The sequence below is a fragment of the Petromyzon marinus genome, chromosome 62 (genome assembly GCF_048934315.1).
Source record: "Petromyzon marinus isolate PM22_M1 ecotype Great Lakes invasive population chromosome 62, UKy_Petmar_22M1.pri1.0, whole genome shotgun sequence".
Taxonomy (NCBI): domain Eukaryota; kingdom Metazoa; phylum Chordata; class Hyperoartia; order Petromyzontiformes; family Petromyzontidae; genus Petromyzon; species Petromyzon marinus.
The window spans coordinates 1,969,904-1,995,280 of record NC_133728.1 but is presented as its reverse complement, the minus strand read 5'-3'; the positions used below and the strand labels follow the sequence as shown (position 1 = coordinate 1,995,280).

The 25,377-nt window shown below is 44.6% G+C and overlaps 1 protein-coding gene and 2 long non-coding RNA genes across 5 annotated transcripts in view; all 3 read left to right on the top strand.

Moving 5' to 3' along the window:
* Positions 1-25,377, top strand: part of LOC142906244 (nectin 1a-like) — a 71,622-nt gene that overhangs the window by 20,845 nt on the left and 25,400 nt on the right. For 2 of the 3 annotated variants that reach the window (XM_076053633.1, XM_076053632.1), the window contains exons 4-6: positions 20,491-20,793; positions 21,755-21,872; positions 22,858-23,114. In XM_076053633.1, the coding sequence (XP_075909748.1) occupies positions 20,491-20,793; positions 21,755-21,872; positions 22,858-23,114 (678 nt within the window). The remainder of the gene's footprint in view (positions 1-20,490; positions 20,794-21,754; positions 21,873-22,857; positions 23,115-25,377) is intronic. The other variant, XM_076053634.1, reaches the window with a different exon arrangement.
* LOC142906243 (uncharacterized) lies at positions 7,090-12,185 on the top strand. Its single transcript, XR_012930072.1, has 4 exons — positions 7,090-7,398; positions 8,466-8,517; positions 9,787-9,819; positions 10,551-12,185. It is a non-coding gene; the product is annotated as an uncharacterized LOC142906243 (long non-coding RNA).
* LOC116955949 (uncharacterized) lies at positions 14,821-19,643 on the top strand. Its single transcript, XR_012930073.1, has 3 exons — positions 14,821-15,398; positions 18,047-18,406; positions 19,539-19,643. It is a non-coding gene; the product is annotated as an uncharacterized LOC116955949 (long non-coding RNA).

Genomic DNA, 25,377 nt, shown 5'->3' with positions numbered 1-25,377 from the left:
GTGTAACAAATGTATATATTTTTTCCTGGGTAGTGTTATTTCCTAATTGCTTATGCCTCAAAAGTACAGAAAATGGCTATTCCCCACAAACTTTGTTTTTGTGACCAGGACAGTGATATTTAGAAATTTGAATGAGAAAACGTGTGCATTTGTGTCACTCCTTCACATAAAAGTCCTGGTTACAAAAGCAAAGTTTGTGGGGAGGGGAATAATAGCAATTTTCAATACTTTTGAGGCATAAGCAATTAGAAAATAACACTTTCTACCCAGGGACAAAAATCGTGTAATTAGGTAGCTTGCTACGAAGCCGACGCCATCTTATTCATTTCACGCGCAAAAACGCCAAACAATATACTAGTTTAACACGTAGGCTTTCGCGACCAATATCATCCATAAATCAGATTTTTTTGGGAGAGATCGTGTAAATATATAAATGTGTCATTAAACCTGCCACCAGCCGACACAGCCAATCATTAATCACCCCCCCCTCCCCCCATTTCGTTCAAATTTGCATGTTGTTTACCTGACAAACCTTACTAATTGGCTGTGTCGGGTGATGGCGGTGTGGGGGCTGACGTCCACCTCCCCGCTCCCCGTGAGCGTGCGGGGCGTGACGTCAACCCCCTCCATTCCCCCCTCCTCCTCTCCGGCCGTCTCTCTCCGCGCCCCCGCTGATCGGGTGATCAGCTCTGAGCTCTGAGCCAGATGACATATTTTTGATGCGAGTGTGAGAAAAGTTAGCTTAAACGAGCCCTCTCGTGTGTACGTGTAACCATAGTAAACTGATAACTGATGGTAAAACCCACAGCTCACAAACGGCTATTTCAAAGGTGGACTTTGACACTCGCATCTCCAATCTGCTGTGGGAGGCCGCTCAGCAAACACAGGTGAACGAGTGTCAACCTTAAGACGAGATAAATAGGCGCACGTCACGGATCTATTTAAAATAGGGACGCCACGATGGCTAGGATACGTTAACTACCTTGCCTGGTATACAGGAGGTCGTGGGTTTGATCCCCACCCTTGATGCCTGCTGTATATTTGGAATTTTCGTGTGTCTCTCCCCATGGTTGTGACATTTTCTACGGGTCCTCCGGTTTTTCCCTCCACATTTAAAATCGGTGTGCGTTGATAGAATATTTGGCTACTATAATTTCCACATGATAAGCCAGTTCATTGCGCTATCATTTGTGGCAATGTCGCTTCTGAAAAATAGCTATACAGCTCAATAGGCGATCTGCCCCTGCCAAACACTTACTCCCAATGCGAGGCTGACTCATTACACCTTGCAGAGGATTGCTCTGCTGAACAAATAGTTTTGCGGTTTAATTTGCAAATGCGAGGTCGCGTTTTAAGTCAATCTTTAAAAAAAATCATGGAAGCTGGTTCGTCGGTGCGAGTATTCGTAAGTAAATAAAAAACTTTTTAAAATTTTTACCATGAGCTATGTCGCTCTTTTTCAGAAGCGACCTGGCCACAAATGATAGCTCAATGAAGTGGTTTATCATGTGGACATTTAAAGCAGCAACTGTGGGTGTTCATAAGCGCAGGTGTTCATAAGTCGAGGTTAGTCTATAGCATTGTTTTAAGCTATTTATAAAAAAGGTGGAGCTGGCATGTTGTAATGGCGAGCCACACTTGGACTTGCAATCCAGCTCGGCAGTTGAAACCGGGGGGCAAGTTAAATCCCCGCCTCCCCGCCCACCTCTGTCAACCCAGCAGCAGTACAAATGGGTAACCGATTGGCAACATCACGTGCGGAGAGGCAAAGTGTGGGTACTCCCCACCTGTCCACCAAGACGTCTCACCGGCACCGAAGACTAGGCCAACGTACTTACCGGAAGGGGCTCTCAAGTGGCGGGGGGAGGGAGGCGCTTCCGCCAGCCGTGGCGTGGGCGAGCAAATTGCATATCTGCACCGTTACCCAATTTAACCTTCAGGCAATATTAACAATTGCCCGCAAATGTGTGTGTCTTTTGTAGGTGGTGGTGATAATGGTGGTGATGATGGCGGTGTTGAGCCCTGGGTCATAGCTGTCGCCGTCATTGTGCCACTGTTGGTTTTGGCTGCAGTGGCTGGATCCGTCTTTTTCTTTTGCAAGAAGAAGGGGACTCAAGCAACGTGAGTTCCCAATGATTGATTTAGATCGAGGTGATGAGTATGGTACTGCTCATGGACAAGAGGGGTTGGTTGGGCCAGTGTTGCCCTTGAAGCAGAATGTAGCAAAAACGAACTCGAAAAAGGTGCCGGATGGTCGCTAGAGCAGTGTTGCCACCTATTCATTGTATTTTACCAGGTAAGGCCCACTGAGCTATATAGCTCTTTTTCAGAAGCAACCTGGCTATCACAAATGAAGTGGCTTGTCACGTGGAAATTTACAGCAGGCAAAAACTCTAAACGCGTGATGTTGATTTTAAAATGTGGAAGGAAAAATCGGAGGACATGGAAAAAAATTGCACGCAACCACAGGGAGATGGAGAGAACGCAAACTCTAAATATACAGCAGGCGTCAGGGTCGGGATTGAACCCACAACCTTCTGGTATACAGGAGGTCAAAAAGGCTTTCTAAAGTAATAAGAAGAGTTCACAATATCAGAAAAGTCATTAATATTGACATCTGCACCCATCGGTGCACATCCGTCAATGATGCTATGGGCGGCGATGTGTCCCAGCAGGTAGCGAATTCGCCGCTTCCTATTGCAGAGGTTCATAGTTTGAATCCAGCGGCCTCCCATATTTTTAGTACCTTGGCAGGTGCGAGTGTATTAACCATGACGGTCCCGCACACCGCTAAGCTTCATTGTGGACGAATCGGCTCGAGCTATTGTTTGTCATCGATGTCTAATGTTTATCTGCAGGAACAAGCGAAAACATGGCCGGGACGCTCCAGTAGGTTCCGCACACCAACCGGTAAGCGGCCGTCCGTGCTCGGCACAAACGACGATGAGCCGGAATGATTCCAAGCCACGATGATTCCCAGCCGGAGTGATTCCCAGCCGCAGCGATTCCCAATCGCTGAAAAACGAGCGTCGAAATGTCGCGATGCTTGCCGCCCGTTTTTACAACCCTGCTGGAAAATTCGAGACTATAAATTTAAATAAATAATCTAACGGTTATTCTCCTTCCAGTATTTCTCTCGCCATAATAGAAATAAAACATGAAAGTGTTTTTGTTGCACGCCCCATTGAACGCAAGGCATTTGATGCATGTTTGTATATTGAACTACTTTCTCACCGTATGCAGCCAACCGTGCTAATCGGTTGGTTAAGCCAGGGGTCGGCAACAAAAATAACAATCAGAGACTATTTTTTTTCGAATTTGGTAAATAAAAACTCCATATTTCAAGAGCTGCAATGCATTTGGTGAATACGAGACGGTGATCCTTAATAACGTCACGAAGCAGCAGTCCTTAAATAGTCGCATGTTGCTGACCCCTGGGTTCGAAAAATCCAGAGACAGACCCAGTTTGAAGCTGGCTATGTGTAGACTGCCAGTGCACTCTGATAGAAAATCATAATCATTATTCATCTTGGAAAAATCCGATTAGCTTTGAAGCTATTTTTCACAGATGTCCAGTGGGGTGGGTGATGTCAACCTTCTCGTGGCCCACCCTGTTGTGTGAACGAAGTTTACAGGAAGTTTCATCACGAATGACATCACTAAGGAAACCATTTGTCACCCGTCGGCCTCTGGGTTACAGCAGAAACAAGAGGCCTGGCAACAAAGGTCCTCCTCAGGGCCAAACAAGCCGATCCATCGGCCCCTTGGTTCGTCTATGTCAACTAAATGTTGAGGGTCTATCCCGAGCAAAGACAGATGTCCTCTCAAAGGTTCTTCAGCAAGAAAACATCGACATCCTTACTATCCATGGGACACATGTGGAGGAAAGAAGCTCTCTTCGATTGAAGATTCCAGGGTACATCGTCGCTGCTTCTAAGAGCCACGCTAAAGATGGTCTGGTTACTTACATCGCGCATCACATCAAAGACGCAAGGGAAGTCATTTAGACAGACAACGACTTCACAATTGGTACAATAATCGCTGGTGTTACTGTGTACAATGTCTATAAATCGCCAACAACAACCTGGCACCTACCACTATTGCCAGCGGTACAACATCCCGTAATCTACGTAGGTGACTTCATTAGCCATCACACGATGTGGGGCTACCCGGTGAACGAACTGGCAGGTGAACAAATCCTTGATTGGGCATCTGCGCAAAGAGCTCTTCCTCGTTTGTGATGCCAAGCAACAAGGCAAATTCCACTCTGCACAATGGAATAGGGAATACAACTCAGACATGTGCTTTGTAACTACAGATTAAGAATGGCTCAGCCTTTGCCCACCACGTGAAAAGATCTGCCTTGCTTCCCACCAGTACAAGCCCATGGTCATCCATGTTGATGACGAAATCCCAGTAATAACCAATCACACTAAGACCCTGCTGGAACTTCGGATGGGCAAAATGGCCTGGTTTTACGGCTGCTGTGGAAAATAATATCCACCACATCTTACTAACCCTGAACTTTTGAGCAGTTCATCATACTCGTGAAGAAAGCTGCCAGAGATGCGATTCCGCAGGGATATTGGAGGTCCTACACCCCCGGCTGGACTGCAGAAAGTGAAAACCTTCTCCGAGAACATCAAAGTACGAGATTGTAACAGCCCTTCTGGAGTGGCTAGATTCTGCCAGACGAGCAAAGTGGGCAGCGTTGATGGAGTCTTTTGACTTCACGCACTCCAGTCACAGAGAATGGGGGTTACTGCGGAAGCTCAGAGCGGCACCTGGACTGCTAAGGAAACAGCTAATGGGATAGTTGTGCGCTTCTCGATAATGCAAAAACAATCGAAAGTCAAATACAAGAATGCGCCGTAAAACAAGCCACAAAAGATACACTCTCCACCAGTGACCAAAACTCTCCAGTGTCTGCAGCTGTACTTACAGAAGAAATAGATGCCGTACTAGCGGCAGGTAAAGCCACAGGAATAGATGTTTTTTACCCGCAATTCCTAAAACACCTCAGCAGCAAAGGAAGAACCTGGCTGGCAAACTCTTTTTCAAAAATCACTGCCACCAGCAGGCTACCAATATTTTGGAGAAAAGCAAAAGTCATTGTTCTCCTTAAGCAAAGAAAACCTGATGATGACCCGCACAACTACAGGCCAATCTCTCTTCTTATATAGTAGTGACATGCCGGTCACATTAAGCAGCAAGTTCATTTACGCTGATGATCTAGCACTGATCAGCCAAGCAAAGACACTCAAGACATCTTGAACACCGACCTCAAGAAATTGGAAGATTATATCTACTCTTTGGTTTTATTCGGTAAAGTCACGTAGGTAAAAACAAATGAAAATGAAATAAAATAAACAATTAAAACACGACGTTTAGGAGGCAACACAAGCTTCCGTCTTCAGGTGGACACAGTCACAGCAAAAAATCGCTGCACCAAGTGGCGAGGCTCTGGGAATCTCGGGCTTAAATACAGGTTAAGGGAGGGTGGGGGGTGGGAGGAGCCATGTAGCGGGACCTTGGTGTGGTGCGGGGCTGTAGAGGGTGCGGGGGATGGGTCACTGTGTGTGTGTGCAATAGAAACGGAAAAATAGAAAAATTAAAGATCGGCCAAAATGTGCTGTATTTAAGCCCAAGGTTCCCAGAGCCTCGCCACTTGGTGCAGCGATTTTTTGCTGTGACTGTTTCCACCTGAAGACGGAAGCTTGTGTTGCCTCCGAAACGTCGTGTTTTAATTGTTTCTTTTATTTTAATTTGTTTTTACCTACGTGACTTTACCGAATAAAACCAAAGAGTATGAATTCTTGCAGTCACGAAAGCTTCAAATCTAGATTATTTCTACTCCTGGCGACTTAAGCCAAACCCAAAGAGGACAGCATCCTCACCATTCCATCTCAACAACGCGGAGGCAAATGGTACACTGAAGATTGAGTTTTGTGCTAAAATCATCGCCCGTGATGCACTCCCAATATACCTTGGTGTGGGCTCGATCAGTCTCACTTTCAGGAGACACATTAAGCAGTGGAACAACAAGATTAAACCGGCACGAATATCATCCATAAACTGGTGGGAAATAGGTTGGGGCTGTGATGCACGAACACCATGAACTGATATACGGAAGCCACTGGGAGCTATGACACTTGTAAATAATCTAGATTGACAAACTCATTTCTTTGGGACTTCTTTTTTCGTGTAGTTTGTTGTCCTTCCCCCGCACCTCCGATTAGCATGGTTGGCTATTTATGACGCGAAAGAAGTTCAACATACATACATGAATAAGTACCTGCAAAATGTTCTGGTGACATTCAATCAGTATAAAACGTACACCACCACCTTCATCATCATAAACTTTTCCTTTCCTATAGTAGCTTAACATTTGAAAGGGTTGCCGAGAAGAAAATTTTATTCAGGAATAAATAAATAAATCAGCATCTACTTATACAGTTTAACAGCTCTGTATGATTTCAAATAGCGCGCTCGACTGTAAACTAGCTAAACTTTTTATATTACCAGGTAAAGACCACTGAGCTTTATAGCTTTTTTTCAGAAGCGACTTGGCTATCACAAATAATAGCTCAAAGAAGTGACTTATCATCATTGTGTAAATTTATAGCAGCCAAATATTCTAAACGCACGTTTCTAACTGTGGAGGGAAAAACCAGAGAACGCGGAAATCCATGCAAACTCCAAATACACAGCAGATGTCAGGGTCCAGATCGAACCCATGACCTCCTGTATACTAGGTGAGGTAGTTAACATCTCACCAACGCAAATGCTAAACTTTCATTGGAGAGGAAATGTCAGAGGGTTGAAGAGCTGACTTCGAGCATGCCCAATGGAATTTGAAGGTGGAGAACGTTCAAATCGGATTGGTTGTCAGGGAAGACTGAATGGAATTTTTTGGGGGTTCGGTTGGTGACCGTCTTAGAGGAGATTAATGGGATCAAATGATTGGTCTACGCCAGAGATTGACTCCTTCATGGTGTCGTCTCACCAGTGTTAGGCCAGAGAATACACAAAGGTGTAATGGCACAAAGGAATGCCAATGTCAAAGTATCAATAAGCTCGGGTTGAACAGTTATAGATAAGTACAACAAATGTTTATTGTACAAAAGCAGATTCCATCCGTCGCATCGAAGTGAATCAACATCGTTGGGAAAGAATGTTTAAAATTTTAAACTATGTTTTCCTTTTAATGCTGACCCTTCTAACCCCACCGCCCCATGCCTAGTCTCAGCAGCAGCAGCAGCAACTTCAACAGCAGGACGACCATCATCAGTACGAATACATCGACGGGAAATTCCCATCCCACAATCTGGAGTCACAACAGCCGCCCCCTGGCAGTGCCGAATTCTACAATGCGCATGCAGAAATCACTTCCAACTGGTATGTACAAGCATTCCAAACATTGTTATGTCGATTGAAATATCAGACTTTTATCTATGATAGAGGTTTTTCAGGGTTATATTTAGCATAAATGTGAATGTGTCGTTAAACCCGCCACCAACGAAACAGCCAATTAGGTAAGGTTTGTCACATAAACAAAACATGCTAATTCGTTACTAGTTCGGCACTAATCGGTTGTATGTTAGAGAATAAACCCACTACAACATTTACAATTCGAGTACCGTTTTGCTGGTAATTACAACAACAACCAGCATCATCAGGGGACAGTCAGAGTTGCGGAGAAATCCTGTTATGGGTTTACTCTGATCTAATATTGTTATTATTCTTTTTATTTTACGTTTTATTTTTTAAGATTCATAGTAGATCCAACAGAAAGGGGCTTTTGAGTGCAGTATAAATAGAAAAAAAATCTCTAAGTTTATCTTAACGTAGGTTTTTAGCATAGACGGAGTTTGACTTTTATATTTAGGGGGAGGGGTGGACAGGGTTTCGCTTTGTCCCTCACATTAGGAATTGTGGCTACATGTAATTTTTTTTTTATCTTAATTGTAAACTACTGAAAATAAATGTATAAAGGTGTCCAGTTTGGCGCGGGGGTGGGGGGGGGTTGGCATTTCCCCACCCCCCGTTCCATCTTGTTATAGTTTTCTATATCTAAATTGGAAATAATCTCAGCGATTAGGAGCAGTTTCTTCGAGCAAGGGAGAGTTCCAAATCTTGAGGGCTCACAAAAGAAGCGAAGCGTGGGTGCTTTGCTTAGATATATTTTTTTAACGTACAGCATTTTAATTGTTGAAGTGGTATGTAGTGTATAATGTACCATATATAATATTTGACACTGAAATCAAGCAAAACTAAATTTTTGTCATGCGCACGGTGCTGATGGCCAGTCTGGTTCCAGCCTTTGGAGCGGTTTTTCCGGGTTCACCGGATCGGCCCAGGGACCACCTGATAATGTTGGAAGCCGGATAACTAATGATCAATTACTTAAAGGTTTTCCTTTTTTGTGCATTAATCTTCGAAAAAAATATATCAACTCTTTTTAGGAACAACCACAGAGAACATCTGTATGAGAACAACCTGAATTCTACTGAATCGGTGGGTGAATTAATAAGCTAAACTTACTACCTGCCTCGGCCATGAACAGTGTCTGAGCAATGTGATATGCATGTGTGTGTGTGTTCGTATATACAGTAGACTCGATTATCCGCGTGTGGTTTATCTGATTTGCGGATTAACCACGCCCCTGAGATTTTGACATAAATTAATAACGCGTGGATTTTCCATTAATACCTACATTAATAATCTAAAAACCAGTTATACATTGTCATTCTTGGAAATGTTTATTACATTTCACGTGCTTAGACTGACCAAAAATATCTGCTCTGAGTAATCCGAAATCCATGTAATCGCACCAACACTACAATAGTTTCAAATCTGTACAACAGTGGGCGGAGTTTGATTGATGTTGAAGGGCGTGGTTCTGATGTCACTTAGTGGGTCAAGTCTTCTGCTTGGTGGGAGCAGAAAAGTGTTATGAATGAGCACGCGCATCGATCGGGTCGATATTCGTTCTTAAATGAAAGTTTTTTCTAAACTTTACCTATATTAGTGGATTTTTGCATAGAGATCCGCGAAAATTGAATGTATTTTTTGGATTAACCGCAATTTTGAATTATCGGCGGCCATCTAGTGAACACACTCCTATAGTGTGGCGTTTAGCGCGCTACTCTATGAACCCGACTATCCGATTCCCACTCGCGGTGAACACCGGTAATGATTATCTGTACCAGTCCTTGGCCTCCTCTATGTTTACTCGGCGTCAAATTAGTACCTGGTGCAGTGATGTGTGAACATCACCGCTAGGGAGTAAAAGGCGGCCGAGTGTGGTGCTGGCCACCCATCCGCTCGTGTGCTGTGCTGGCCTGCATAGGTGCTGCTCGCTAACAGCACTTGCCACAACAATCTGTGAAGCCCACACGGGGGAATCTTTGTCCTTATACATGCATAAAAAATCCCTGTTTAGTAATCATAGACTGCCATGGAGAGAGCTGTAAAGTGAGCATCTATTTGGGATGAGGTGGAAGTGGTGATTAGCACCACAATCAGCTCCCCAGTGGTAAATAGAAATATGCACCAATTTATTTTATGACAGCGTTGACCTAGGGGAGGTCCAGGACAGTTTCATATTTCACCGCGAACAATTGAACCATGGCCAAACAGATTTCAGTGCTGCAAACCATTTGCACCAACGGCACAGACACACAGGGGGAAAATAATAATCCACTCATAACATGTGAGTAATTTGTACCGACATTCAACATCTTATTGAGTGCGTTTTGCCACCTAATACCCACCCCATTGCAGAATCCACAAAACCAAGAGGGCGATCACTACCAGGTAAGCCTCACGCAAAGTAAGGATGCCTTCGTTGAATACTCTTTCGTTCATTCGTGTCTCAATCCGTTTGTCCTGGTGAGGGTCCCATAGGCACCGTGTAAAGTAAGGTTGGTCCAGGCCTCCATTTCCCTGGCGACAGACTCGAGCACTACATTACTATACACTACTACACTATACACTACACTATACAATACTATTTCCTACACTACTATACATTACCATACACTACTGCACTATACACTACTATACATTACTATACATTACTACACTATACACTAACATACACTACTATACATTACAAAACACTACGACACTATACATTTCTAACACTACTATACACAGCATCTAGCTCTTCCTGGATAATTTCCAGGTGTTCCCAGGCCAGCCGAGTGACATAATCTCGCCAGAGTGTCCTTGGCCGGCCTCGGGGTCTTTGCCCAGTGAATACACTTATGTAACACGATTTTTGTTCTGAGTAGTAAGTGTTATTTTTTAATTGCTTATGCCTAAAAAGTATAGAAAATTTACATTATTCCCCACAAACTTTGCTTTTGTGGAGAATAATAGCCATGGTCGGGACAAACCAATGGAGAAGAGTAGTACCATGCCACCCACATTTGAGCTGGGAGAAAATGGAACCTGATTTCAGTACGAAATTGTACATTATACCTGTAGCGATGAACTCAAATTAATCAACAAAAATGCAATTTTCTTTCCTTTTCATTTCACAGCCTCTGAAGCCGTCCACAGAGAAAACTTACGATAAATTACACCATCCCACATACGAGAATGTATGAGAATGAGCACTTTCAGCACATTGCACTAAAACGACACGGTTAAAACCAATGTACACGAGTTAATTAGGAGTTTAATTTATTCCAGAATTGTGACGTGCCCACGTAATAAACACTTTGGACGTGGAGTTTGGTGCATACAATAGGATCATGTTCGGTGATGGTTCTATCTTGAAGTCGTCCAAAGTGAGGTACGGGGGAAGGACAATAAAATTTAAAAAAACGAAAAGCAGTTCTAAAGAAATGCGTTTTAAATCTAGGCTTATCCGTGTGGACTTTGGGCATGGATCTCCTTGTATACGCGGTGGGTTTATTCTGGCTCTCCAATTTATTGCCCATATCATGAAAATAAAATGTACTCAAATTTGCTAAACATCTGAAGCAGAACTATGTGAGCATCATTTGTAAGCAGTTTGAGATGCATGTAGACCAGCACAGCGCGTGTTACAACTTTAATGACTCTCGGACAACACGAACTGTAGAGGGTTGCTTTATTTCGCTTCACGCGGATTACTTAGTCAGGGATGACACGCGAGTGGCGATGAGGCGAAGACAGCGTAGACGCGACGAAAGCGACGAAAGTGATGACGCAAAGACAGCGACGATGCGAAGACAGCGACGGCGTGAAGACGGTCGACCCCGATCCCACGGCAGCCCCGAACCTCGCCTATCTCCCCTTTTTATCCAAGGCGTGGCCCTCACTCCGCCCCCGGCCACAACCCCATTCTCGAACTCTCTAGAACTTCCCAGATGGTTCCCTTCTTCTCATAACTCCCCTCTGTTAATATTCACCCCTGTAATTACTCCCCGTAACACACATTTACACACAGATATGTAATTATCGGTGATCAGCTGTATTTGAGTCTGTATTGAAAACTCACTTCTTCAAACTGGCCTCCACCCCTAATTTTGTTTTTATTTCCTCCTTTTCATACATGGCCAAATTGGGATATGTATACAAATTAAATGCGTCTTGTAAATGTAAATATTTATCATTATTATTAACTGAACAATACATGACATAGGTCCTGGGCTTGGCCAGTTCCGAGTCGAGTTGCGAGTGATGGAGGACGGTGCAGGGTTGGATTGTAGATCCCCGATATTCAGCTTTTTTAAATAAAAATAAAACATTTGTATCGGCATCTATGCCACTGATGTGCTCCGGATGTTTTATACATATGTAATGACCTAGATAACAGACCGCTTACCTGACACAAGCGTACGGTCAGACAAACAATGAGAAAGTAATCCAATGCCTCCCATTGGTGCTAAGACGCCTTCACAGTGATTGGTCGGGAGCAAAAATTGAAAGGGATTTGAGGAAAGATTTTAAAGGTGAAAAAGCGGGAAGCAAGGGTAGACTGCAGAAGAACAGTTGAGAACCTTTGGTGGGGAAGGGTCAGGATTGGCCGAAGGGAGTGGGGTGGTTGAAGCTTTCAGAGAGGGGGTTTTGGGAGGTATAAAAGGAGGCAGCACAAGGAGAGGGAACGTTGGAAAGAACACGGAGCTCGTCTCATGAACCAAGCCTGGCCATCGTTCGTGCTGTGTCTGAATAAAAGGCTCTTAAGAAGTCACCACGTGTGTTGGCGTCACTACACAGGTCCAACGAACCAACAAAACAATCGATTCGTGTTTCCTGAAAATGTTATGCTTGCCAGTTGGTATAGCTTTTTCACCATCCACTCCCTCGTGTGCCACTGTGCCGGCTTCAATAGGTGCTAGCTAAGAGCACTTACACCAACAGTCTGTTAGGCTATACGGGGGATCTTTGTATTGCTATTTGCTAAAGGGTCCGGTAGAGGGAGCTCTGATACTATTAGCGTGAGGTTGAGAGCAGCTGAGGTGTGTGCACTTCAGTCGCCAGCACGTTTGGGGTCGTACAATGCTAGCCGTGTCCCATCAATAACCAACTCTTCTCCACAGCATCAGTCTCTGGACGTAGCCTATTCAATGTTTTCTACAACAAAGTATTAATGTGCATTTCGCAATGCATCAAGCGTTTAGCTTTTTAGCCAGAATCAAAAATGATCAAAAATAAGAATAGGTTTTACCCTTTCTGGAAAAAAACAGGTGTTAACATGTTCAAACACCAAATATATATAAATTTTGCAAGGAAAGAAGTCTGCATTAATCACTCGAGTTATAAGTGTTCTGATACTTGTGTAGAGGATGTTCGGGACATCCTCACACACAAACATCACACAACCACGGGTTACGGGTCACGGGAGGGCTGCCGTGTTCGACACGCAATCCAATTATTGAGTGGAGGAAGTCTGATCGGATTGGCCCCAGTAGGATTAGCAGTGGGGAAAACCCGAGAAGGATTGGCAAGGGGGGGAAAACCCTGGGAGGGTTAACAAGGGCGAAAAGCCCAAGAAAGGAATGAGTGTTAAAAAAGGGGGGGAAGTCGAACTCTATAAGGAGAGCATTTGGAGGGTTTGGAGTTGGTTTACGATGATGAATGGAAGTATGGTGTGAGTTGCCTTGCAAATAAAGATCCTGCTTAACCATCTAAAATCTCCTCTTCACTTGAATTGCCTTCGTACTGTTCGCCTTTTCATGTTCTCTGGTCTGCTGACACTGGTGGTGAGACAAGGCCATAAATAAGGCTGTCTCTTGTGTAGGCCAATCAGTTTCAAGGACAATGCGTATATTATTAGAGCGTGTTTGTTTGCATGTTTTGCCACAAGTACGTGTGATTAATGTAAACTTGATGCCTTGCAAAAGGTATCTATTTAGTGGTTGAACATCTTAACACCTATTTTATTGCACGAAAAATTAAAACCTATTCTTAAGCAGTGTTTTCTTTGCTACAATCTACCGCTGCCTGAGTGGCAGTACTAGACAACCGAACTCCACCTAATCTGTAGTCTCATTTGAACTGCCATTAATTAAGCCATTGCAGGTGATAGAGGATGCGGGTTGTCCTTCCTGAGGGACACACGTGGCCACAATAACCCTGCACCATGATCCATGATATATCTTTTTGATTGAGTTAGATCGCGTAAATATGAATGTCGTTAAACCCGCCACCACCCGACACAGCATGATTAATATAGTTTGTCACGTAAACAAAACGTGCCAATAAGTTATGAGTTCAGCACACCGGTGAGGAGAGGAAATCCACATTTACAATTCGAATATGACGTTTCACCGGTAATTATAACCAGCCTCATCAGGCGACAGCAAGAATTGTGTTGCGACCTTAAATGGAGGGGGTAAATTTGATGTCGGAACTTATGAACCAATCAGGTGGGATAGAGACCGACCGAAATTCGGTTTCGGCGCCAAAAGTTGGCAAATGGCCTCTTTCGGCATTTTTTTGGTTTCAGCCGAAAGACAACTTTATAACATTCGGTCTGATTTCGGTTTCGGCCGAAACTGATATTGACTTTCGGTCGTCATTCGTCAACCGAAGATCTATTTTTAGAATATAACGCTAGTGCTACGTCTATCACGCTGCCTTTAATTTCCGTAAATTCCGTAATTAGTCTTGGCCAAAAAACTAGTTTTGCATAAAACCTCAACATTATCAAAATTAATTGAGTGCCCCAGTTGGCATGAGTGTTCTGCAACTGCCGACAGTTGTGTTTGGGAGTATATTTAATATTTGTTTGGTGTCCTTTTATTCTCATGCTTATCATTCGTCCCGTCTGACCAACATAGAATTTTTCACAGCATAAATTAATCCGGTACACATCTTCTGTTGTAAGCTTCAGTACCAGATATTAGGTTTTGTATTTTTATGCACCGTGCTGAATCTCAATCGGATGTTCATTTTTTCCCACAAATATGGCGAGTTTATTAGTTACTCTCAAATTGAACAGTATTAAAAAAAATATTGTTTGATCAATTTCAGCACTTGTGCTATTTTATTTCATTTTGGCATTCACTGCCCTATTGATATGTGCATCATTGCAACCATTAAATTGCAGCATTTCTTTAACATGTTTAATCTCACTCCTCAGACTATCACCATCTGACACTTTCTTAGCCCGATATATGAGCATCTTTATGAGAGGATTTGCGCGTTATTTTACCATTTTGGTCATGCCCAAGCAGAATATCCAGGAATGGGAGAGTTTTATTCACCTCCACTTCCATGGTGAACTGGATGGATGGGTTTTGCGAGTTGAGATGATTTAGGAAATTAATTAAGTGTATCTGTAAGTGTTTATTTAAATCGGGTCCATGATAAACTAAAGATCTACCACTAAGTGGCAGGACAGTTTTAGGCAAACTATTTGATTAACTTAGCCGGTTGTTTAAAAGTTAAACCCCTAAACATAAGACGGAAACAACTTAATACTTAAGTATGGATCATCTTTACAAGCATTATCATGCCTTTCTCCCATTACAGACGGACAGAGATATGGAATTTAACACGTTCAACCTTATTTGGAGATCGTAAAACAACGAGACAAACGACAGCTGAATCTCAAATAAAAGCCACAACCCTGGTAGCGACAATTAATCAAACCGCTAAGTGTGCTTTACTGTTCCGCCCATATGTTTCTGACCACCCCCACTAGCCCAGCGCATCTCTTGAACGATGTTTTCCGTGTCTCCCTGGTTAATGAGTGATGAGGGTTTATCAATTAAGGAGGTGCGTGGTTAATCACACAGTCCCAAGTCCACGGCGCTGCTATGAGTCCGAGTGAGCTCGGGTGGTGCGCGTCGTGAAAACCAGTGGACCTCCAGGCAGGCCGGATGAGTGGAAATTCAAGAACTTGGTGCTGCCCGTGTGAAATATGAAAGGGCCGTTTCGGCTATTGGTGCTTTACGGTAAGCCTGCTTTGATAAACTCACGACTCCATAGGATTTTCATTTTGCGTGGCTCTACAGTTTAGGCCCTCCAACAGATATCGGTGTTTTTGCGAACTTATTGTACTGGGGTGATGGGGCTTTTTTCAGTGCAGCTCCCGAACATTGGAACGATTTGCTTTAGCTAGTAAGACAATCAGAGTCGTGAAATATATTTAAATATATTTAAGTCTGTCTTGAAATCTCACCTCTTTCAACTCGCCTGTACTCTACCGCCGAGTCCTGGCTGGTTACCCTGCAGGTTTTGTTTATTTCCTGCTTTCCATACACGGTGGTGGCGCATTGGGATTTATGGATTAAATGCGCCAATTTACAAATGTAAATGATTATTACTAAGCTGTTCTAAAATGGATCCCGACCCCAACTTTGTAACCTTCTTTTACCGAATTTTTATTTAAAAGCTAAATCCTGTTGTTCACATTTCATCGGCATTGTAGTGTCTATGTTATAACGTGTGCATCTGGTTAATCTATTAAAGGTGGATTGTTCCATCTCTGGACCATGACAGATGGTGGTGGCTTGGGAAGGCGTTCATCCAGAAGTGGATTTATCATAGCTGATTACGTTAAGATTTCATGGAGTGCCAAATACTGACTGTGATGAAGCTTTATAATCAAAGTACAGTCCGTTCTCCTATAACCTGTGATGTTTTCATTACGCGAATTGGATATAACGCAATTAATGTATTCGGGAACATTGTTTTCTTATAACGCAGATGCGAATTGGATATCACGCAATTAAGTGAATGGAACTATGTCGCACGAGTAGGAATAAGTGGTCATACGACTCCCTCGGTGTAGCATCACACAAGGTGGGATGCTGCTGGATGCTTCTAGATGCTACCCAAGCGCCTCAGTCTTTGTGAGATGCCTGTGTACGCATCTCACATGTTATCGCGGACTGTGCTTTACCACCTATATTATATATTATAGCGCGACTTTACCATAACGCCATATTCTGCAGGAACGCAACTGCTACCGCGTTATAGGAGAACACAGCTGTATTTAGATCACACAGAAATCACCCAGGTGCTAACTCAAATCCCTTCTCCCTCCCCGCAGATTACGAGATGGATAGTCCATATTTGTAAAGGATCTTGGTTTATGACCCAGCTATACACATTCCTAAGTGTCGCCCACTCGTAATGTGCGATGGGGCTCATCTCCTGGTTCGCTCGTTGCTGCCGCATGAAGCCAAAACTCCCATTAATTAGCATTGACCAAACATCCCAAAGCGATGGTGGTGGCTATGCACGTGCAATCCAGCACTGCAGAGGGGGCGAGGGTTGGTGGATCACAGAAACGTTGTGATGTGAAATTCACTACCCATGGGTGTCGAACCGACATACCGTGGCTCACTAAACTAAATTATACAACAAAACTAATTTATGTTGAACTTCTTTCGCACTGTACAAAGCCAACCGTGCTAATTGGAGGTGCGGGAGAAGGACAACAAACTAAACACAAACAGCAGTTATGAATAAATTAGTTTTCCATTTTGATTTAAAAGTGCATAGCTCCAGTGGCTTCCTAATATTGGAAGAGGGTTCCAGATGGCCACAGAAGTGCATCTGGAATCATGTGATGCGATGTGCTTTCCGGGAGAAGGGACAACATTACCATGTGTGTAGGAGTTAACATACAACCTGTCTCTCGATCCACTGCTGGATGAGGCTCTTCCTAAGCTTTGCGGGTCGTGATGGTTATTTGACCATACTTCACCACGCTGGTCAGTACGGGTTGGTGAAGGTGGGGGGATGTACAGGATAACAATGGATTTGCTACACTGCCCTCTGCCAACCACTGCCTACAACACCAGATTGTCATGCATGGCAAAACTATAAACGTTTTATTTTACCAGGTAAGGCCACACTGAGCGATGTAGCCCTTTTTCATAAGTGACCTGAATACAAATGAGAGCTCAACGAAGTGGACATATCACGTGGAAATTTATAGCAGGCAAATACCATAAAAGCATTTTTCTAAATGAGGAAAAAATCAGAGGACCCGGAGGTGAAATCCACGCGACCACGGGGAGAACATGCAAACTCCAAATATACTGCAAACGTCAGTGTCAGGAACGAACTTACGAGCTCCTGTATACCAGACAAGGTCATTATCATTTTGCCATTGTGACGCCCAAAATGGCGAGATGGTGATCACCCATCCAAGCACTTATCCCGGCTCTAACCTGCTTGGCTTTTATGATTTGATAGGGTCAGGCGCATGCCGTGTTATTTGCTCAACGGCGTATATGAGGCCATTATACTGTTTTTCAGTAATCCTAACAGTGCTCTATGATATTGTGTTACTTTACAATTGCAATGCAGTCTGAAGGAAAGTTGAATAAAGGTATAAGTGTGCTCATGTCAGGGTAGAAATGATGAGCAGATGCTACAAATTGCCAGTTTTGCACAATACAATGCTTTTACCAGATGGGCATTGCATGGTATGCAATTTTAAATGTATACTGGTACGTTTTGGGGGTCTGAAGACAACAGTCTGATGGATTGGTCGCTCGTGGGGTCTTTAGACAATATAATTTCAGACTGCTGTGTACTTCACAACCCTATAATAATCGACTCCACTTTCTCCATTATATCCCTGCAGGTCTGGTGACCGTGGGATCCTCCCAAGTAGACGTGGAGCAGTTCGTGAATGGGAGCAGGGGGAAAGAGGTCACTCTGAGATGCATCTACACGGGGACACACATACCTGTGAGTATATCCTGGAAGAAAGGAAACGGAGACTCCTCAGTGAATGTCGCCATTGCCCTTCAAAGTGGTTACATAATTTACGATACCAGCGACTTATATGGGCGACTGAACTTCACGAACCTCAACTCTCAATTGATGGACGGATCCATCCGCATTGAGGACCTGCGTCTGGGGGACAAGGGAGACTTCACCTGCGCCTTTGTCACTATTGATAACCCTCCACCTGAAGCAACAATCAGCCTCACTGTGACCGGTGAGGCGTTTTTTTATCATATACACTACGTATCAGTTCCACATTTTTTAAAATAATGACTCATTTTACTGCAAGCGTATTTGACTTGCATCCCACTGGAATTTTTTGCACACAGCGTTGGTGTACGGTGCTTTTTTCAGGAATATTTTGCCGTTTTTTTTTCATGGATTTTCTGTTTGCATAGTCACATAGTCACTTTAAGATGTTTTTCTTGTTCGTGTTTTTGTTTTTTTGTTTGTTTTGGTTGCATCCGATTCAAGAGCCGACTGGCTCACAGGGCTATACCAAAATAAAGAAACTGAAAACTGAAACTGTATCTCTCAGGAGGAAAAGCTCCGTGAAAAGTTCCCTTGTTCTGACGACGCTGTTCTGAACAAAACCTTAATAAAGTCCAAGTCTGTCCTTGCTCATACTAGCATAATGATGGTAACAGTGGTAGAACCCTAGGCATGTGGGCTATCACCACCCCCAGCCCCTCACTCAAAACTCTGGCAGCTGGCTTAACACATGGTGGCGTTCACACTATAACCCGTTTTCATGCTGTGGTTCGACTGCCTGACCCACAACCAGAAGGTTTCTTGTTCAAATCCAGATTGGAAGTCGAATCGGCCTACTAGAGATAGGCTATCGCCATAGGAATGGAAAATGACCACTACTGGCTAAAGATGCCATTCAAGTTGAGCAAAGCCCCACGTTCATTGGAGCTGGGAGACCGTTTCACCCTTCATAGACTCACAACCCTCCCACTCTTCATAGAGGCCACTGAGTCCACCAACTTCCCATAGAAGTCCTCCACTGTTGGCCATCATCATCATTATATGCGGCTGATGAATCCATGTCATTCCTCTCCATTCCAGTGGCTCCTACTCCACTCCAACAGTCCACATTTTTCTCAGTAATCCTCTGATTCCTGTTCACTTCCATGAGTGTTGCCATTGCTTTGCTAAATTCCCGTTTGGTGGCACGGCGAATATAACCTTCATCCCTTCTTGTTCGAGAACAGTCCATGGAAGCAGATAACAGAGCGACCTCTGAGCTTCCTTTAAGTGACCTCTGCACCACACAGTAGAGGGCAGCACTTAACTATGTAACCGTCTCTGTCTCTCCGCGTCTCCGTGTCTCTGTGCCCAAGTTACCCCGAAGGTCTCCCTGGAGTTGAACCCATCCCAGTTGATAGACGGCATGGGGCTGGTGACTGTGGCCACGTGCATTGCTCAGCCTCCATCACCTGGAGTGGCCTCGATCAGGGCAGCTCCAGTGAGACCACAGAGATGGAGCCCGGCGGCGCGGTGACGGTGAGGAGCCGCTACCAGATGGATCCCACGTACGAGAGCCACGGGCGGACGCTCACCTGCAGGGTGGAGCACCCGGCCCTCGAGTCTCCAGTGGAGTTCCCTACCACCCTCAACATCTACTGTGAGTAGTGGACATGTTAAAAAAAAGTCAGAAAGTCCGGTTGTCGCGATGTTTGAATGAGCTTGGATTGGTGGTCGTCTCCATTGGCAGCCATGAGTCCATTTTAAACATTCCACGTTAATATAGATTGAAAAATAATTTCTTTAGAATTGCTTTTGTATTTAGTTTGTTGTCCTTCCCTCGCACCTCCAATTATCACGGTTTGCTACATATGGTGCGAAAGACGTTCAACTTACACGAATATATCATGCAAGAGTAACAATGCCCATTATTTACCCAGAAAAGTCTCTTTCATTCTTAGGCGTCTGTTTAGGGAGGGTCCTGTGCAGGCATGCTTGGCCATTTCCCGTAGTGAGTGTTTGTATTTGTGTGGAGGAAGCCAGAGTACCTGGGGAATACCCACACATACAAGGGGATAATGCTCAAAGTTCCACACAGATAGATTCAGTAATCCATTTGTCCATCGATCTTTGTGTACTATTGGGGCGTGGCATCTCTGGCTAAGGTGATCCATAATATAGTTTTTAAGAATCAGTTTGTATCTCCCACAGTTATTGTGTCCCTTCTTAGAGATCAGGCTACTTTAAGTGACCTCTGCTCCACACATTAGAGGGCAGCGCTTAACTGTTATTTAACCGTCTCTGTGTCTCTATGTCTCTGTGCCCCAGTTCCCCCGAACGTCTCCCTGGAGTTGAACCCATCCCAGTTGGTCGAGGGCATGGGGCTGGTGATCGTGGCCACGTGCGTTGCTCGGGAAGGACATCCCGCAGCCACCATCACCTGGAGTGGCCTCGATCAGGGCAGCTCCAATGAGACCACAGAGACGGAGCTGGACGGCAAGGTGACGGTGAGGAGCGAGTACCGGATGGATCCCACGCACGGGAGCCAGGGGCGGACCCTCACCTGCGGGGTGGAGCACCCGGCCCTGGAGCCACCTCTAGTAGAGCTCTCAACCACCCTCGACATCCATTGTGAGTGGTGGGCATTATAAATGAATAATGTCAGAAAGTCTGGTTGTCGCGTTTTGTTACTGGAAGGAACCTCCTGGTTCAACCAGCCCACAGGGGATTATTGTGTCCGTCTGTCCGTCGTGCATGCAAAAATGGAAGGGGTGGGGCTGGGTGGAGAGGGGAGGGTGGGGAGGGGCTGGGTGGGGAGGGTGTGGAGGGTGGGGAGGAGCTGGGTGGGGAGGGTGTGGAGGGGCTGGCTGGGGAGGAGCTTGTCACCCCGTGGTGCCCTTATAAAACGCAACGTTTAACCTACTCACTCCGGCTTGTGCCCACCCTCACAGTCGGGCATATTTGCGAAATACACCACGCCGCCGTTGACCCTGTCCATTGACCAAGCAACCCAACGTTCCTACCAGCTCCCTCCGCAGGAATGTGTTTGAATGAGCTTAGATTGGTGGTCATCTCCACTGGCATCCCTGAGTCAATTCTAAAGGTTCCACGTTCTTTTTATAGATTGAAAACTAATTTATTTCGAATATATGTTTGTGTTTAGTCTGTTGTCTTTTCCTCCGCATCTCAGAATTGCACGGTTGGCTATGTACGGTGAGAAAGAAGTTCAACATACATACGTACATCATGCAAGAGTAACAATGACCATGATAATGTTGGAGAATGACACTGTGATGAGTGCGCTGCACCATGACTGCCCCCTGCCCTCAGATGTTTGGGACGTGAGGTGTTTGCTGAAGAAAAAAACGCGGATACATTGGAGTAATGATGTAACGCCCTGTGGCAGTGGATAACCCCCTGGCTACGTTTTTGTGAAATCTACAGTTGCCTCTGATAAGAGTTCATCAAAATTAGTTTATTTTTTGTTCTGAATATCCCTCAATTGATTTTTCGCCACTTTTATAACCGAAGTTTGCTCGTGAATGCGACCAGGGCAACGTGTATGGACTCGTGCATGTGCCTCCATTCGCAGACAAACCAAATGTGAGTATCGCTGGCTATGATGGCGATTGGTACGTGGATAAGGAAGCAGCCTCGTTGACTTGTGAAGCAGACGCGAACCCTAACATCATGCACTACCTGTGGGACAGGTAAGGGACCGCAAGAAACTGTCAATACAGCTACCTCTTGTTTTATGGCGTGTAACTCAAAATCGATTGGAGTTAAGGATAGAGCAGACTATCGAACCCCATTCTCACATCCACATATTTCACCGGTTACCATACATTATATTTGCAATACTACCATACATGTATTACAGATAGCAACATCCTATTTAAATAATAAATAAAAAATAAACAAAATTTTTCGTACACGTAGTGAGACGTTTGAATGTGGTGGCGTAACTGGGCCTTGTGGAGGGTAGGAGTTGAGAAAATTGGTGGGATTACTGGAGAGAGAGAGGGCAGGATGATGATGGTAATTGAGATGATGGTAATGGAGATGATGGCATGTTCGAATGTGTGCATCAGGAAAAGTTCACGTGGACAAGATCTTCAAAATAGCACGCGAGAATGAGATGCTGATGCCGCTTCCCATGCTTGTGGTTGTCATACTGCTGCACCTCAGGCAGCATTGCTATTGAACTTTGCTGCCTGACTAACGATGAGCTCGCAAGCGTGTCCCGTACACCATAGCCAACCCGGTAAAGCACGTCATTTCAATGATAGTGCGCGAAAAACTAAAATAAGTGTAAATTAATCAAACGCGCTATTTCACAATCGCGTTACATAAACGCGCATAAAACGCGAGGCGACTGTAGTTGCCATTGTTACAGCCCTTTCTCAAACAGTGACTAGATGTAGTTCTTCCATCCCCTATTCCGTGGCTGTTATGCAACATGTTTTGCCATACTGCTAGATTGAAAAATAATTTCTTTAGAACTGCTTGTGTTTAGTTTGTTCTCCTTTCCCCGCACCTCAGATTACCACCGTTGGCTACCAATATGGGCCAAAAGAAGTTCAACATACATACTGTACATCTAATTACATTTCTCTTCGCAGTTTTTGCAGCAGTGTAATCACACGATAATGACCACGTGTTGTGCTCCTTGTGTTGTGGTGTGGTTGCTCTTAGGCAAAACGGCTCCCTGCCCAACGGGACGGTTGTGAGCGGCAACTCCCTGTCCTTTGAGCGGCCGCTAGTGGAGTCAGACTCTGGGTCCTTCTCCTGCTGGGCCAATAACTCTGTGGGCTGGGGCGAGGCGGTGGTTATCATTACCATCCGGTCAGGTATAACCACCGCTACAACCACCGCTACTACAACCACCGCTACTACAACCACCGCTACTACAACAACTACATCCACTACGCCCATGGCAGCCACAACACCAGGTATCAGCGCAGATACATCAGCAGCTGCTTTCCTTTTTTGACTTCCCATTGGGCCCCCACTGTTACAAAAGATGCGTTGATAACCAAAGAAACGAATTGCTGCCCAAAAACTGATGTCACCGTTTTTAAAACAGTAGCCACATTTTAAAGACATACGGGCAGAAAAAGCTCGCAACTGTGAAATGCAATAAGAGGTAGGTTTTTTTTATTTGTTGTGAAGTCTTTCAATCATGAGAACCAATAACAAGCATTACGGCAGGCCAGAAAAGCAAATAGATTTAACAAAACAAACACACACGGAGCACTGTGTTGCATGTACAAAGGCTCTCAAAAAACGTATTCGAGACAAAATGGCCACACGTTCAGTTCTTTTGAACCTGTGGTTTCGCATCATGCATTGAGAGCTTTTATACATACAATTCACATTTTTGGGCTTTAAAAACTCAGAGCATCTCTTAAATATAATTCAAGATATTACGCTTAACCTTAATGAAAATCTTGTACGTTTTGATGTGACTTCTTTGTTCACCAGAGTTCCGGTCAACAAGTAAATTAAATTACTCGATACTCTGGAAACGAACACTAGTTTTGCCAAAGATATCCCACGACTAGCTGAACACCGTCTTACGAACACCTATTTCTTGTGGAAAGATTATTTCCATAAACAAAAGGAAGGAGCAGCAATGGGCTCTCCTTTGTCTCCTGTGATTGCAAATTTATACGTGGAGTTTTTTTAAGCAAAAGCAATAGCTTCAAGCACACTAAAACTCTTTGCTTGGTTTAGATATGTGGATGACACACTGGTGGTCTGACGACACGGCAAATATACACTTAACGAAATTCGAAATCATCTCAACTTGCAAACCCACCCATCTAGTTCACCATGGAAGTGTAAGTTGACAGAACTCCCCGATTTCTGGATATTCTGCTCGGGCACGGGCAAAATAATACACAGCTTAAACCGAAAGAAAATGCACAATGATGCCTATCTGAATGCAGAATCACACCATCACTCTGCACAGAAATCCGCTCTTATCAAGATGCTCATACATCGAGATAAGAAACTGTCAGATGGTGAGAGGTCTGAGAAGTGAAATTAAACATGTTAAACAAGAAATGCTGCAATTTAAATGCATGCCTATACAGATCACCATACATCAATGGGGATTACATGTGTAGTGACTCACTCAGAGACACTAAGAGTAGGAGGCACTCTGTTTATTAACATCCTTAACAGTTCACACTTAGTAACTACAGCTCCCAGTCAGGACAGCTGGCAGACTGCCTGACTGACGATGCCGAGAAGGTGAAGACAGAGACGGCAACGAAGACTGCAGCAGCAAGACGGGATCACACTTCAAATGACAGCCCCGAGCTCCTGCTCGGGGCCCCCTTTTATCCTCCCAGCGTTGCCTCAATCTGCCCCGGCCACGCAACTTTTCTAGAACCTACTAGCGTGTTCCCGGGCTTCCCTCATGTGCCCCTTCTGTAACCTTTCCCCTACATTCCTCTCTCTGGTCTATCACGTGACCTGCTGTCAGTCAGGGCTACTGTAACTGCAGATCCCCTTCCCTTCCAGCAACAAGCACTATGCTGCCAATGACCAATTCTATGTCACTATACTTGTGTAGTGGAGTAGGAAGGTGCGTAGCACAAACAGCATGATTACATGATCATACAGACAGTACGGGTTATCTTGGGTCAGTCTGTAGTGAAGGCGAATACAGTGCAGGTTATGTTGGGGCAATTAAGCTGGGGTAGCCGTGGACGGCTGCGATTGGTTGGTGCTGTTGCCGGGGCTGGAGAAGCGTCTGGAAGTCTGGCGAGAAACAGGTGCGACGGTCACGCGGAGCGCCGTTGGGACGCGGATTAATAAATTGTGGGTGTAATGAGAGTGGGGTATAAGAGCGGGAGTCGGAGTCAACAGAGGGGAGTTGAGTTGAAGGGAGTGGAGTTGAAGGGAGTTGTGTTGAAGGAGTTGAGCTTGGAGATGGGTTGAAGTTGGAGAGCTTAGGGGAGCTGGAGTGAAGAGTTGGAGGTTGGAGTTGCTGAGTGCAAAGTCGCTGTGTGCGAAGACGCTGTGTGCGGAGTTGCTGAGACGGAGTTAGAGACGAAGCAGTTAACAGTGGAGTGAGCATAGTGATGGTGATAGCGGTGAACAGAGACAAAGCAGTTAGCATTGGAGTGAGCATAGTGACGGTGATAGCGGTGAACAGAGACGAAGCAATTAGTAGTGGAGTGAGCATAGTGACGGTGATAGCGG